The following is a 17,391-nucleotide window of genomic DNA, read 5'->3' as shown; positions in this document are numbered from 1 at the left end:
ACACATTTCCTGTTCACACTTGGTGCTACAGTGTATGTTGGCTGATTCAAAGCCATGAAGACAACTCCAATAAATATGTCAATAAGAATGAGAATGCCTATTGATTACAGTTATCAAGCCACATTTGAAGCTGGTCAGGGATGCACGTGTCCACGTATAGAAATACTCAAGAACACAAATGCATCTCAAACAGAATCTGACACAGCCTGGACAGTGGGTCTATAGTTGGACAAACCCCAAACAACTCTAACAACTGAGATTTTGAAATTGACTACTGAGGCAAAAAGAGTGAATTCTAATCCAACTCCCCTAGCGGAGTACAAATGTGCATGTCTATCAGTCTCCCACAGATAAAATCAAAGGTGATGAGGAGAGTGAAATCCAATCTCAGTCTGACACTTCAGATGCATTTAAGACAAATGCTGATGCCAGGTATGAACTACAACCCTCGTTACAAACTGAATATCTGGGCACCAAATCTAAACAGGGCCTCAGTGGAAACTTCTGTGTGGAAGCTACCAGTCTTCTCAGCATCACACTGATGCCTTAAAGTTAATATGGTAATGATTTATTGATGTTGAGATTCCACACATCACATCATTAACAAACAGGGAGGCATCAGGCGGTGCTGAAATGTGGAGGAGCAGCTTGACTTTCTGCCAAGTAAGTGAGCGAGATCTGTCAGGTTCAGACTGCAGTGGAGGAGGACGACGACAGAACAGTTTTAAAAAAGGAGGAGGCAACATGATTAACAGTGATGCTTCTGTATTACTGCTTTTGACCAACTAATGCAGCTTTACCCTACGTAGTATTTCTCCACTGTGTGGAAGCCAGTGGGAAGGCTCTACATTATGTCTGCCAAACACATCATTAAAAAGTCTTGTCATTTGTAATGTATAATGTGAAACATACTCTCAGAAAATCTGAACAAGCTAAACAGTCAGGGTTATGTTAAAATTAAATAAATGATGACTAATTAACTCTAATGTGTCTTTATTTACATGTATGAATCAACAGCTGATGAGGATGCTCACTCTTGCCTCAGACATGCAACTTTAGCTTCAGCCTTTTACCCAGTGTTGTAAAACGTACCCAAAGTTATACTTGAGTGAAAGTAAATTTATTTTGTTACAATATTTAATGAAAATGAAAGTGACCCATACAAATAGTACTTGAGTAAAAATCTTCAAGTACCTGATATTAAATGTACTTTAGTATCAAAAATAATGTTCTTGCAATACATACACTGAAGTTTCCAAAGTACAAGTAAAGCTTAGTTTATGCTTCTGCGTCAGGTCGACGGCGTACCTACGCCGTAGCTACGCCGTCGACGCAGACCCCTACGCCGTAGCCTGACGTGCACCTCCAAAAAATCCTAACTACGCGTCGCGTTGACGCGGACCACAAGCGCTGTGATTGGTCCGCTCAGAACATAATTTCCGGCAGTTGCTTTTTCCAGTCGTACAGACCACCTCCGCAAACGTCTTCTCTGTTGCCTGCGCTTTAACATTTACAATATAAGCATTTGCTCTTCAATATTGATCCAACTCCAAATACAGCTGCTCCACCTCAGTCGCCATTGTTTACTGTTGTTTACTGTGACCGGAAGAAAAAGCAAGGATTCGACTATAACCCCTGAAACCACACAGCCACACAGCCACACCCCCCTGGCGGCATGGCGGTGAATTGCAGAGCAACGCGGACCCTCGACGCAGAACTTCGAATGCTCAACGACGGCGTCATGTCGACGGCGTAGGTACGGCGTCGACTTGACGCAGAAGCATAAACTAAGCTTAACACTTATACATAAATTGGGTCGACCGATTATCTGCCGGGCCGATTATCTAATCTGATATTCAACATTTTTCTGATTATCAGAATCAGTGTTTTGGGGTTTTTTTGTGTTTTTTGTTATTTTGACTGCCAATTAAATAAATTAATTTCAAGATGTGCCATCTTGGCTCTGATGCAGCATGCACCTTGCAAAGTAACTAGTAACTAAAGTCATCAAATAAATGTAGTGGAGTCAAAAGTTCAATATTTGTCTCCAAAATGTAGTGGTAATGGCAGCATAACATAGAAATACTCAAGTAAAGTACCTCAAAATTGTATTTAAGTACAGTACTTCAGTAAATGTACTTAGTTACATTCCTTCGCTGCTTTTACCACAATTTAATGCATGTAGACATCAAGTGCATCTTGAAGATCCCTTATATTGGGTTCTTATTTTAAAACTAGTTAAAAGTCAGCAACAGTTGTCATTTCAGCCAGGAAAACCTATAAATAAGAGGCCACTTTTGTCTGTTAGCCTTGGTCTGAAATCAAGAACAAAATTTCCTAAAAATAATGAGAGGTAAATTTGCCTCCGTTATCATTACAAACTGCGTATTGCTGTGCAAGAATAGTATTGGAATCAGAAACAGGCTTCTTGCCAAGTAGGTTTTCAAGTATGAGGTGTTGGTGTTGTGCACTACATTCAAAATATACATGGTAAAAGGAAAACTGTGCAGCGATAGCATCAAAGGAGACAGTATTCTATGTACAATATTCTATTACTATTGATTTTAGGAACAAAATCAAACTTTAAATCAATTCATGTTTTGATCTTTTTTACATTATATTGTGCTTACTAAATAATATCATGTGTTATGCCATTGTGCCAATAATCCAAGGCGAGTATGCAGCATAGTTCATTGTGCAGTCTGGTCTTTTCTTCTAAAGTGACAAATGGCTGTGTTGTGGCTGGAGCGTTGGGGGAAGTGATGTGGTGTCATCCGAGGACAGATTGAGGAGGAGGAGAAGCAGCAAAAAATAGGGATATTGTTCAAAATTAGCTGTTTTCCACTGGGGGACTGCAGCTTGTTGACACCAAGGAGGGATAATGGGACATTTCATCCCACTTAATCTGACCAGTGTTGCAATCGTTTCACCAGTCCAACATGAACAGCCTGACGTGGCGGTGTCGAAGACAGCTTAACAGTCAGGGTTAAAGGTGCTTCCTCCCTCTCCTCTAAAGCATAGCCTCAGGGCCTTGTTTCATACAGGGGGGGATCAGCAGGTTGACAGCAGCAAGGCTAACCAGCAGCCTTGGGACTGGCAAGTCTGTGTTTGGCAAGCCACCGCTGCTGCTGAGCAATGTGAGGGGGAAAAATTTGTTCAAAGGCGGCCACATAGCCCAGAGGCCACAGGAAGAGAAACAGCCTGCAGTAACCTTCTGAGAGCCGGGACTAAATACATTGACTTGCAGCATGACGGATGCAGGTTTTGCTATGCACAGAGAGTCTCCGCTTTAACAAGCAGAGCAGAGGCACTGGCGTAAATGAGTTGTAGATGGGTGGAAGCCAGCAGGCATGACATTTTCTCCATTAAAAACTCATCTTTTATCCCAAGCCCAGATTGGAAATTAGGGTTTGGTGATACTGAACGGATTGGTACCTCAGTGGATTTGTGAGTTTGCTCTCCACGTAAAAATGAAAAACGAATTTATGTGAAATAAGTTCCACATCCGCACTATGAACAAAAAGGAAGCCAAAGGAGAAACAGTTTTATCTCTACTGCTGAAGGCTGAAAGCAAATCATCTCAGTCACAATCATGAACTGATACAATTGGCACATTAGCTGCTTGAATGATTTTTGACAGCGCCGCAGCAGTCGCTTGTTTTGTCAAAATTATTATCCATCCATCATAAAAAACAGTATAAGCTACTGATTTACTTAGAATTAGAGTACTAAAGAACTATGTCATAAAATCATATCTACAAATTCACTCTTCTCCGTTTAACCTCCTCAGATATGAGTCCTTGGAATCAACCTGCGATGTATGAATTCAAACATATTTGAATAAAAAGAGTGAGAGTCGGGAGCAGGACAGAACAGAACAGAAACTGAATAAGACCATTGTCAGTTCTTTTTTGAGGCAAATGTGTTGGCAGGGGGTGGAGATGTAGAAACAGAGATGTGAAACATCTGTTGGAGACGGCAGGAAGCACAGCTGCACACACAGCCACTTTTGCAAAACATGCAAGCAAGCACACATAACAAACTGAAAGTAACGCTACTGACAATGAGTCTAATGATAACAACAACTAATATACAGACCGAAAAAACTCAAGTGTGTCCTGCTCGATTCTTTAAAAAAACAAACCAACAGTTTTAAAAGCTGTGTGGCACACACCACCGTATGACTGTGCTCTCTGCTGGTAATAAGTACTTAACAAAGTGACCTGCTGGGGTATTGACCTGCTAATCATGGAGCTTCAACGGGGAACCGGCAGCATCAAAAGAACAGCTGGAGGCTATGAGCACAGCCCCCTCTTTTTAAATATGCATGTGTGAGTGATGCCTTTTCCTCACATCCTGCAACTGTACCGGATTCAAATGTCCAGGTACAGGGGCGGTTGGTTTCAGGCCTTCACACACACTGTTATGAACTCTCAACAAAGCTGCTTCCTAATGGTGAATTTCAAACTTATTTTGCAGTTTAAATGAATATTCATCCCACTGGCTGGATTTCTGGCTACAGGCAGCACAATGTGGAGATTTACTCCACTTCAGCACCCAAACTAATTGTCAAGACATCCCCTGGTACCTCTGAGATTGTTTCTCATGATTAATCACTGTAAACGTGACAGACCTACCTTTCTACCTTTAACTCAGTCTGGCTGTATGGAAACTGCTATTATAACAATAAATAACAGACTATGGACAACATTTTAACTTGATGTTCTGTAAAAAGCTGACGTGATAAAAAGGTAAAGGTTTATGGCTGCACTTGTTTGACCATGTGATTCATCCCTGCTGGTATTAACATGCACTGTAAAAGTTTTACTAACAACTGTAGCTTACTCTTCTGTGTTTTACCCAGATATGTTGCAGCTTCTGTTTCCACTAGACAATTTAAGGAAATCTTACTAGCTCGTTGACAAGTTTTGCTGGCTAGAGACACACATTTAAGCAATTCCTGCTCTCAACAGAGTTGGGGCCGATCCAATCGAATATCACCATCAGGTGCCAATAAACCGATCCATATACCGATCCAGATTCTATAGTCGTATTGATAATTTCTCATTGCACTCTTTGAAATTCTCTTTCTGTTCAACGCATGTATAGAAATCTACTTACAAACATGGCTGTTTGCTCTCCTACATCTGTTTGTATCTGAAGCCAACCTACAGTTTAAATAAATTCCTTTGGAATACATTAAACTCTAGACAGATTATTGTACATGTTTTGCTCTTTTAATAAGAATTGCTGTGTGGTTTACTACAGACGTAGTAACCTTACAAACAATAGTAACATGAATAAAGATGATAACAATATTCAAGAAAAAAAGAGCTCTGGTATCAGTATAGGTATGTAGGTATCTGCAGATTCAGGTATGGGAATCGGATTGGAACTGAACAAAAGGTTTTCCGTTGACACATGACACTGACATAAACTTCACACATCCTCCTATTTACAAAGACTGTTCCATCCATGTAGCACTGCAGCTGCAGTCCATCAAATAGCAGAAAGGTCACAGGCTCCATCACCACAACTGCTTCTGTGCCCACAGTCATGTGTCCTGTGTTAAGACACTGAACCCCTACCTGCTCATTTAATTGGCAGCCGCTCTGGAAAACATTGTCTGCTAAATGCCAAGAATGTAAATAACGTGTTTACTCACAGGCAGAACAGCGGAGACGCTCTGTCATTGAAAGAAGACTTATTTCTTAAAGAGCTTCCACAAGTCATCTTCTGCCCGACAAATCACATAATCCTTCCCACTCCCTCTAATTACTCCTTGAAACAAACTCAATTTTTCTACCCATCGCTTCCTCATTAAAAATCGTTCTTTAGCCAGAATGATATCGCATGAACATCAAGGCCTTGACCTTCACCCTCCTCACTACCAGTTGTTTCTACAATGAATGATCTGCAAATTTAGACTTAAAACTGGGGCTGTCATTTTCAGTCACTTTGGATGGCAGAGCCCACTAAATGGGTATTTTTTTAAAAGTACAATCACAGGCCGACTACTTAACCTCGATGAGCTATCTCGCCGAGAATCGCTCTTTTAAGTGTCTGAAATCTGATGTCTAATGAGGCCTGACTGCCCGCCTGGTTCCACTGAAGAGTCTGACTGTAAATCACAGATAAGGTTGTCTGGGTGGTTAATGTGTGAGCCACTCCAGCCATCAGAGACGCACACACATGTCTCTGACTTATCTAATTTCCTGTGTGCCTTCCTCACCTGCTAGTGATAGGGACCAGTACAACCACTCAGACACACATTCAGAAATATCTCACACACACACACACACACACACCTCATTAGATATGTATCAAAAAATGCAGGTGCCATGATGGGAAACTGAAGACATTTAAGGATCATTTTAGGGTCATAATTCAAAAACTAAAAAAACTAGGTTAGGCAAAACAAGACCGTTTGTAATCTAACAGTAATTCAGACTTATAAAGAGCTATACATGTTTTTTTTTTATGGCCATATTCCTGGGAGAAACAAAACTGGCTTCCTCTATCCCACTGAGGGCGGAAATCAGACATTTTGTGGCTTTATTCCCATGTCAGGGTTAGGCCTCACTCAGACAAAATCTGGTGTTGGGGCGATTAGCCCACGGTTGTGCGGCGGTGTGGGAGGACAGCACTGGGAGAGTATCATCATTTGGTCTGCGAGGTCTACCTGGATAGTGCCCGGTTTCGGGCCTCTGGCTTGGGAGGAGAAACTCTAGAAAGGCTCTCTCCATAAACAACAATTTTAAAAAGTATATCTTCTCCCCTGCTGGGGCAGTCCTCTGTTGTTTGAGTTTTTAAGCATAACAGAAACTCTATAGAGTTTAGAGCACCTCTGAATGTTACTACATGTGTCATTTTTAGGCCTATATGGCAGTATCTGTTTCATACCAACACCAAACATGTCATGTCAACCAGCGCTGATAAGAAAAACTTCCAGTATAAGTACAGAGGCATAGGCTATATTTATAGTTTTACTTCAGAACTGTAGTGTGAATGGCTTGGACAGCAAAACTGTTGAGCAGATGGCTTACGTATTTGGCCACCGCAGTGTGATGTTGGGTTGCATTTCTCTAAAAGTTTGTTTTGTTTTAACTTTTTGCCGCAGGGCCGCTGTGGGCTTTTTTTTTTTCTTTTGACAAGCCCTGAGGTCCCCACCACCACAGACTGAGCGCACTACACACACTTAATGGGAGGACTGGCATCTTCGCAGCAATGCCCGATTTGGTCTAAAGGAGGACTAAGAGGGATCATGAGATTGATTTGTTGGGCACTGGGTAATGACCTGTGATGTCAACGAGGAATATATGAGTCACAAAAGAGGCTTTCAGTTAATATGTCGACCCTTACCTATAGTAATTAAACCTCGGGTCATGACAAAGAATAAGACGGGAGATTTAAAGTGGCTGAGATAACCTCTGCAGGGAAGTTGCCACATTCCGCATGACACAGAGTGTAATTCAGTAACACCTCCTCCATCTGAACCACAATACCACTGGTATGTAAACCACTCAGGTGCCTTGATCTGAAGGCATTCCTACCACAAGTGACTAAGAGGGTACCCCGAAATATACTGAAGTCATTCTGGAAAAAGATCTCTCCCAGCTGACCAGGGAGAGTTTGAGTTTACACCTGACCATAAACTTCATAGGATATGTGGTTGCTTGAGACACATCCACAAAGTTTCTCTGGTTGTTCATTTATTCAGGAAATAAACTTCCCACAAACCCTGTTACTGCATAGTGGACATTAATCTCCTTTGTCCTATCCGTTAGACCAGTAGACCCTGTAACTAGACAAAAACCATCTTTGCAGTGCAGCATGTTCTTATAAACACACACAGTCTGCATAATCAAAACATTTCAGCTCACAGCTAAAAAGAACATCCAGCAATCAAGTGGTCCTCTTTGCATGAGGCGCCAAGCTCTTCGCTGTAATTACCCGCTCAACTATTGATTTGGACAAATGGCATATGTCCAGGTAAACTAGGCCTCAATTTGTCCTTTTCTGTATAATTATTTAAGCTCCAAGGCACCTAAGTGAGGATCAGTACCTGTTCTTTAATCGAACTGTGAGGGTTGTTATTCACGCCATTCACCCACAATCGGAACCACAATAAAGCCAGTGCAGCTTTGACACAGTAGATGTTCTTTTAGTTTTCTGAGTTTAGTGATTTTGAGGAAGTACAATTTTCATGGTTTCATATCAGTAGTCTTGTTTCTGTCTCATGATGGTCATCTCTTAATCAATTTTTTTGGGATCTATTTTTGTAATATCACCAGTCCATCAAGTGGTTCTCATTTGATTAAACTGGTAACATGCAAAACATGACCACTAAATACATAGAGGCCAGTGAGCAGAGTGCAAAACATTAGCCAGTTGATTTGCATGCAGTCTAATGTTGTATTCTTCACTATCTGGCCTTGAACATCCGTGCAGTTGATTTCAGTTATTCCTGTTAATTAGACCTTTTCTTGGGTTGAAGTGAGGCCAAGCTCTTCCAGGAACTACATGAGGTCATTTAACTCCATTCACAACACTATTAAGAATGATAAAAGGTGTAAGCAGTCCCGCCCCACAAGGTGCAACAAACTGACCTTCAGGCACTGCACACACCTACACAATCCTGAGATGACGTCTACATAGGCAAAATGAAAACACCTGTGTGGGTTAGGGATGTAACGGTTACCGGTGTCACGGTAAACCACGGTAAAATTCCTGACGGTGAAGGTTACCGTTTAAGTTTTAATTACCATGGTAACCGCCGCGGTCGATAACCACGGTGTGGAAAACTCGCGAGATACTTTATCCAAGTCTCCCTACGCAGGCGCAGCGTGCAACGTGCGCTTGTTATGTAGTGAAGAAGACATGGCGGAGGGAGGACGTGATAGTAGCGGCCCTCAAGGCATTTTTCCGCCTTCAAAGAGAACCAAATCTGAAGTCTGGGCGTATTTTGGTTATTATAAGAATGCTCAGGGACAGCTGGTCGAGGATGGCAGCCGTATCTGCAGGAGCTGCAAGAAGAAAGTTGTTGCGAGGGGCAGCAACACATCCAATTTACTTACTCATTTGCACGACCATCACCCTCAACTGTTCAGCGAATGCAAGGTAAATTAACCTTAAGCTCAGGTGAATGATGTGTGTATGTCGAGTTTTCTCTGTCTAATTTGCTGTTGTCACTAATGTAAACTGGCCAGATAGTGGTATAACTGAACGAAGTTGATCCGTGATTTGACACGTTATCTGAACCGCTTATTAATTGTAGATTTTACTTTTTAAAGTCGACCTAATAATTCCCCAAATATTGATGCAGAGCTGCAGTGAGGAGGATTTGAGACAAACACGTACTGGGTGGACCGAGTTAGTGAATGCAAACTGACTGAGATGACTGACTTTCATCTCAGCTCCGTTCACCAGAGCAGCGTCTACCTGTGGCTCAGCAGCCATTTGACCAATCAGACTGACCGAGTCCATTGACGACAGACGAGCAAGCAGACAGAGACAGACAGCCAATATATATATAAGTAATATCAGAAATATATAATACTTGTGGATTATTTGTAGAATAGACTATATATAAAGAATAATATAAAATGGTGAATATAACAAGTGTCTAGATAGAGATAAAAGCCAAAATAGAGTATTCATAATTAATTTAACAATAATCATTTTTGTTTTGATCTAAAAGATTATCCAACCTGTTTCTCACAAAAGTGATATGATCTAGATTGTGAGTTTTGTGATCTGTTGGTTGCACCCTTAGTATTAAGTAACAATGACAGTAATAATTAATAATGACATTTTCTATTCATTTTTTTCACAGAGAGGGTCTGCTGGCCAATCAAGTGCTACTGCCAGTACATCTCATTCTACCTCTGTAACGCAGACATTACAGGACACGTTTCAAAAACAGGCTGCTTATACACTAACCCTTTTAATATATAATAAATCTATTTAAATATAAATCTTGGTGAAATTATTTCAATTTATCAGTATCAGTGTTTTTTCAACATTTTGAAGACATTTTAAAAATACCGCGGTATACCGATAACCGTGATAATTTTGGTCACTATTACTGTGGTGTGAAATTTTCATACCGTTACATCCCTAGTGTGGGTGGACTAACATTGTGTGTGAGCATTAAGAGACCAACTGTGCACAATGAAGAAAGAGCTTCTATGTAAGTATTAAGTATTAAGAATAATGATACTTACATATAACGGAGCTTGCTGTGGATTGAGTTTCATGTCCCTGGACACTGTCAAGAGAAGAACAAATGGGATGTTAGAGGGTTACAGTACAGAATGTTTTACTGAATATATGCTATGACACAAAACAAGATTATGTGTTAAATTAGTATCAATTTATTTTTTAGCCACTTAAAGCAGTGCAAAAAGCTATAAACAATATTTATATATTAAAACCTTGATGTGTTAACTGCCCATTTAGCAGCTGAAGCATACTAATGAAGCAACACTAGTATTCATTTTAAGTCATGTTTCTGGCAACCTCCAACCACACCTATATCCAATATTCACTCTTCCTTTAAGCTATGTTTTGTTCTCCACCAACTTCTAAAGGGAAATTAATGACCCTTTAGCTGCTGAATTCTCCATTGTGTTCGCCAGTTGGTTGCTAACGTTGTTTACCATTGGCTTGTTGCTTGGCAGGTGGCGTAAAGTGGGTAGGCTATGTCAAAGTATTTTCACTGAAAACAGCTGCCCTGTTGGATTTTTCACCAGAGCCCACTTTCACATTATCGGTCCGTTCGTAAGTAGTCACTCAGAGCATAAACTGGACCGAACTGAACTGGAACTGGACAAACTGAAGGAAGGTCAATAACGAAAATTTAAAACCCACTTCTAAACATTAGGCTACCCTAATATGTGATGTGATATGGTGCATATAACATATTGTTGTGTTTAGGTTACATACTGTATAGCTCAACCAGTTAGATGGTGAAACATAATGGACATAATACATGTGCATCCTGTTTCTGTTCCAAGCAAAGTCCGTTTCTTGAAAGGTTATTCCAGTCAAACAAGGTGTCTTCACAGTCTGGTGATCATATACAGAGGTTCGCGCCACTCAATCGTAGCAACATTAAATGTGTGGAGCGGAATTTCTGGGAGATGTTACAACAGTCGTGTAACGTGGTCGCCATCTTGGCTCCCTCTCCCAGCTTTGGTGTGGATGGCTAAGTGTGACCAAAGATAATAAAAGTAAATGCATCTGTGTATTTATTTATGAATCATTAAAAAGTTTTAAAAGCAGCAAGTAGTCACACAGTAAGAAAAAATAAATTGTGTATAGAATTTTTTTTTTTTAATGCATACAGATGCGTTGATCACATCGAAGCCCTCTAAATCAGAATCAAAAGAAGCTTCCTTGTGATCCCTCCCCTATGGATGCTTTGGATATTGCTCTTCAATTGCAACTCGTTCACAGTTATCATGGACACTGATACAGACCCTTTGATCAGATATTAAAGTTAGGTAAAATTTCTAAAAAGTCTGTTGTTCTCCTTGAAATGAGCCACTGAGTGTTTTGCTGGAATAAAACCCTGCAAACAAATTGCTCTAAATAACAGAGTGTTTTTTCACCAAATGAATGTATACCAGCTCTCACAGCATCAGAACATTGTTGCTGACAAGGTGACAGTTAAGCTTGACCCTGGCAATCGTCCCAACACTCTGTGGGAGGTTAATAGTGCATGAGTGGAGAACAAACACACACTGAATCACACGGGGGAACACACACACACACACACACACACACACACACACACACAATCCAACCACAGCTGCCAGGTCCCTATTTGTGCTCGTTTATCCAAAGACAGCGGCAATGATGACAAACTTTTTGTTCGCTCCTGCCTCTTCAAATCACCCGTCACAAAGGAGTTTGAACACCAAAACATACTACTTTGCCTCTTCTTCATGGGTTTATGCTGGGAAGATCAGTTAGCAGGATTTACCAGCTCATGTTCACGTTGGATTCCCTACTCCCAGTCTGGGACGCAGGCCTCAAAGCTGTTTTCTGGGCACAAGGTCAGAAGCAGTGGGTGTGTAATTACATCCAAACAAACATACCGCAGCTATAGACTTAAGGACAAATGGATTGGAAACCTTTCTGTTGAACTTCCTTGAACAGATACTGGCCTGCTTGCATTCATCATTGAGTCAAGGGACTGCTCGGCTTTGAGAGCCTGAGTTCTCCTCAGTTATTTGGAGAGACAATTTTCTTTTGTCTGCTGTTCCCTGGCACTAAAACAAGTCCTTGCTGCTGGCCTCAGTGGTCAGCAGTGCATTAATCACATGAACCCCACAGCGGGGGAGGCGGCAACAAAAGGCCAGGACCTAATGAGTTCAGCAGAAAGCACCAAAAGAGTCAATGTTGGACTCGACAGAGTGCTGAAGCGCGACGAGTCCAATTCACTTTCTATAGCCCAATCCAAACATTTTTCCTCTTTTCTGCTAAATAAATAGTCTCGAGCTAGAATTAGGCGGATCAGGTAAGGGGATAATCAGTAGCTCTAATAATACTCTGGAGTCTAATCCTCTTGCCTTAAGTGCACTGGGCCAGGGACCAGCTTCTTCACCACTAGCACAACTTTGACTGATAAGACTCTCACAAAATGTCCCCAACAGGCTCACTGGTTCTTTTATATTTTGGTATTTCGGACATTTGTCATCTGCTGCTTCTCTCTCCACAGTACATGAACAGATATGGGTTGGGGTCTTGCACAAGGGTGCTTCAATGGGCAGGATCTCTGTTGACTTCTGCAGGTGTTAGGCCTGCGACATTTCATTCATGTGACATCTTTTTGACCAATAGTGGGCCTAACCCCTTGCACAATAAGAAAATATTTGGTAGGAAGTGGGTGCGTTGCTACATTCACCGTTTCCACTGTTGAGGACAGAGTTGATAACATTTATTCATGCTAGGAAGGTTTCTGTGGCCTTTATCAGTGCCAACCTGCTTTACATTCTCTGCACATTCACACCTGGCAGCTGAACACGCCAGTGTTAATACCCTGCTTTTCCCAAAGAGTCAGGGTAACTTTTGGGCCTGCATCTGAAACTATATCAAAACATCTGGCTATGATAAAATGTTGTGTGTATGTGTAAAATTATTACATTTACTGTTTCACAATTTCAGGGGGTTCAATCAGGGGTGTTGCAGGTGTGTCCTCAGATAAAATGTGTATCCATTTGATATCACCATACCTTTCTAGAGATACTCTGCCATCCCTTAAAGTAAGGTGGGCAGCAGAGTGACATTTTTTCTGCTGTGCAACTTTATTTCAGAAATGTAAAAAATAAATGCAATAATGAGTCAGTCAAACATATGCTTATACAGAATAAATGGCCTCACAGTTCATCTGGTAAAAGTCTGAGTCAGTAAAACAAACTGGAGGTGCAGGTTTTAATTATTCTTTAACGCTACAGCTTGCAACAGAATGTGCCATTTTTTAACACTTAAACTTATATTTTATATTTTAGCTGCCATTTGGCTGATAATGAGATAACGAGAGTGTGCAGGTGGTACTTATCATAGCTCAACACATGAGCTTTCATGACCTTTAACCTCTGCCTATTTCAAAACAAGCTGCCTACTCTAACCCTCTAACCGCTGGGTCACCATGTGGCTATCCACATGATTCCCTTTCCCTTTGGTCCCTTCTGTTTCTGATTTTTTCTGTTTCTGATATGATGCAGGAATGGAAGTTACACATAGAGGAAGCTGATTCAGTATACTGCATCATCACAGGATGTAATTGCACCACTGGTTGCTTTGGGTTCTTGGAAAGGCCTGCATCATTACAATGTACTTCCAAAATTTTCACTTTAGTATAATTGTCAAGCTAAGCTAGTTAGCCAATCTAAAGTAGCGAAGATGTCCTCACATCTCAGGAGGAAGTTGAGGGACTGTGTTGGTCCTAGCATGGTCTAAATGTGTTTTCATTGGTATATCAATAAAGAGACAAATATTAATGCCTAGTGGACGATTCACAGAATACTTTATATAAACACAAAACAATTTATCACACCCACTTTTTAAACAAACAATGCAGGTGCAAGTCAGTCTTTTTATAGTACAATTCAAAAACTGCAGGACCTACTAATGCATTGGTCATGTGCATATATGGCTAATTAAACTTTCAATGTAAAGGAACTTTACAGACTGACTGCAAAACAAACGCACAAAAACACAGGCCTACTAAGTTATTGTGGCTAATAAAGTAGTTAAGGTTAGCAAATAATTGCTTAGAGTCAGGGTTCTGACCCCTTGAAAAATGAACATCCAATAGTCAGGCATCAATGATTTGGTCTCTACAAAGTCCTGAAAAAATATCTGCATAATTATCTTTATTTCTGCTAGATGTTTGTCTTCACCAGCAGCCGCGAGATGTTGGCTCTGTTTTTGCTGTTTTGTGCTTTGATGGGACCCACTGAGAACTGTTTTATTTTGGTGTTGATGAGAGAGGTGGTATTCAACCAATGGTTAATCAAACCAAACTAAAACAATGAGCTAAAAGAGGCTACACGCTGTGCCACAGAGTTGGGTGTTAAGTCTCTGTGTTCATCACTACAAGAGACTCTTTCACAAGACAAGTCCTTTGATGCTATGATAACATTAAAAAATACTCCTCAATACAGGTCTGATATCTGTTCACTAGACTGCCTTGAATCCAATCCAATTTTTCTTACAAAGCCAAAATGTAATTAAACTAAACCGAGGACAATATTAAACACACAGTATGTAATTCCTGATGCTAGGGGTCTCTTAATAAACACAAAAGGATGTTAGTAGAGTGGGTTCATTCAGTTGATGACTTTATTGTTAAACAACGACCATTGCTGATGAAAATCAATCTACAACTTGATATCTACATTATGTTTGGTTATGTTCGCAATATTCCTTCTAAATTAAATGCATTGTAATCATGAGTACATTTACTGATTTCTCTGGATTTTAACTTTTAGGGAAAATTTGGGATGATGCAAATTCACAACTCAACGGAATATAAAACATTTTTAAACATTTTAATGCAGAAAATCGACACATTGTACCTTTAAGTTATACGGTATTCTTAGGAAAGGCATGGTCGTAACTGAAACTTACATTTTTAGTAATACTACTGTCAGTCAGTAACTGACTCAAAATCTGCTCTACATTATGCCATCAAACAACCATTCTTATCTGCTTCTTCACACGAGATTGGTAAATAAGAACCACCCATGTCATTCAGGAAAAGACCATGTATCTAAACCAAACTAAGTTTCCTTCTTTGGAAACAGAAGAACCTTGAGAAATGACACCCCTTAAGCTCACTCTACGGCCACCCGACACCTGCTTATAGAGATTACACAACCCATTAACTCCACCTAAAACACTGGGTGCAGCCAGCCTTTAGCTGAGCTCCTTAGAGTCTCCATTATGGCAGAAACTCCCTTTGAACTGCTGCTAAAAAACAGGATTTTCTTCCTCAGCAGGAGGAAGGCCAGAAAGAAGCAGGGCATCAGCCACGTTCAAGTGCACGGTCGTCACAAATGGACCAATAAATCAAGGGACAAAAACCCCCTCAGTGCTGGGGTAGGAGGGGTGATATGCCGAGTCAGGTTGTGAATGGACCTGTTATGGCTTCCACAGGTCCCCTGGCTATCAGAATAAACCGTAACAGCCATGTGACTGCAGCATGAATGGGAGGATGAATAGGATTAGTTTCACAACTCATTAATCAGACCGTCTCCTACACCCTTCCCAATCTTCAACCGAGGATTCCCCAACACGACCACATGTACAGGACAAACTATGATTACGGTGTGTTACCCAAACCAAAACACTTCCCTTGCAGGGCTGTCAGTAAATGTCTTGCTTTTGTCTGTGACAACCAAAGTCTCTTTTGGGGAGAGAGATCCTTGTTGTTGCTGGGACTCTCAGCCTGCAGTCACTCATGATTCCATAATCCTCCCTAGATAGAGGTGCACCTGATGAAGGTAAATGTCACAGTCAAGAAAACACCAATATCAGTCCAATAGACAGTAAGCCACAGGAATAGCTTCACGGCACCTTTGTCACAGACCTGACTGTATTCTGACTGAACTCTAAGGGGGCCTGTGGAGTTTTCTTCTTGACAAACAAGTTACATTTACAGCCAGAGTTTCTCACCAAAACGTACTGTGTGAATGATCCTTGTGGACTAACAAATGTGTTGAATGCATTTCCTTCAACACCAATTGAAGTATTTCAAATCCAGTTTTGTTTACATCTATGTTCACTTGTTTGCGATCTTCTTCTTCCCCGTCTTTGCAGGCCCATGAACAGCTTAGCATGTTACTGCCACCTGTAGATCAGTCAAGTAATGCCAAACGATGTAGAAATGTAGAACTGTGTATCACAGCACTCACACATGTACAAATGGAGACTCATTCATAGTAGAACAGTTCTATAGCACTACTATAGGAGATAAACTCCCGAAGGAACCTTTAACATCGTGGTCTGTGTCCCATTCTGGCAGATTTAATGATTGTCAGTACATACAAGTTCACATTGCTCTTCTGAATCAAGACTGTTAAAAAATACATGCATGTTGAAGCACTCAAGTACAATCCAAATCTTCTACTACTTGGCATTATCCTCTGAAGTCATGAAAATATGATTTCTAATGCAAGTATTAATCTAAACGGACCAGTTATTCACTTTGTGGCATATAATCATCACAAGGCCTTTTCCTAATCCTTCACATCAAAGAGAATTCACTATAAATCCGATCACATTATAATACCCAAGTGAACAATGAATTGGTGGTATGAACAATAAACAGTAGGTAGATCAGAGACAACTGGAGGCTCGTGATGGCATCAGAGACTTCCTGTAGGAACATCCAAGTCCTCCTGTCCAAAAGCCACATCTCTTTAAACCACTAAGACAAATGCACGTGTTAGGTGCAGGTCAGAGGTCATCAGTTGCTTGTTTGAGTATTTCAAAACCAAAACACTTCAGGCAATAAAAGCAGTTTGGTTTTATGAATGATCCAAAGGTTCTTACCGAACTCCACCCAACAACCATCATCTACGTGCCCACTGACAGCATAGCATTGCCCAATTAGTAATTTAAAGAGTCATTAACACACCTTAGTTCAGTGAATGGTTGCATACTAATCTCATCAACAAAATCATATCTATGTTGGGAGATAACTTTCACACTGACCATAGTCAGCACTGCCTCTCATTTATGATGAACTTGATAAATCCACATGACATTTTGCTTAAATGCTTGAAATGTTATTCCATTTTAATACACTAATTTGTATCTACTTGTATCTCATGACACGTCCTCTTGCCACTGCTAACTGTCACTGCTAATAACTGC

The 17,391-nt window shown here is 40.7% G+C and overlaps 1 protein-coding gene across 1 annotated transcript in view; it reads right to left on the bottom strand.

Moving 5' to 3' along the window:
• The window catches only part of LOC140994660 (A-kinase anchor protein 13), a 122,166-nt gene that overhangs the window by 89,222 nt on the left and 15,553 nt on the right, over window positions 1-17,391 (bottom strand). Inside the window, 1 exon segment of the mRNA XM_073464396.1 lies at window positions 10,227-10,270. Within this exon segment, the coding sequence (XP_073320497.1) occupies window positions 10,227-10,259 (33 nt within the window). The 5' untranslated portion in view covers window positions 10,260-10,270.

Source organism: Pagrus major, chromosome 4 (assembly GCF_040436345.1).
Source record: "Pagrus major chromosome 4, Pma_NU_1.0".
Classification (NCBI taxonomy): Eukaryota; Metazoa; Chordata; class Actinopteri; order Spariformes; family Sparidae; genus Pagrus; species Pagrus major.
The sequence above is the reverse complement of the archived record's forward strand: the minus strand, read 5'-3'. Positions and strand labels throughout refer to the sequence as shown.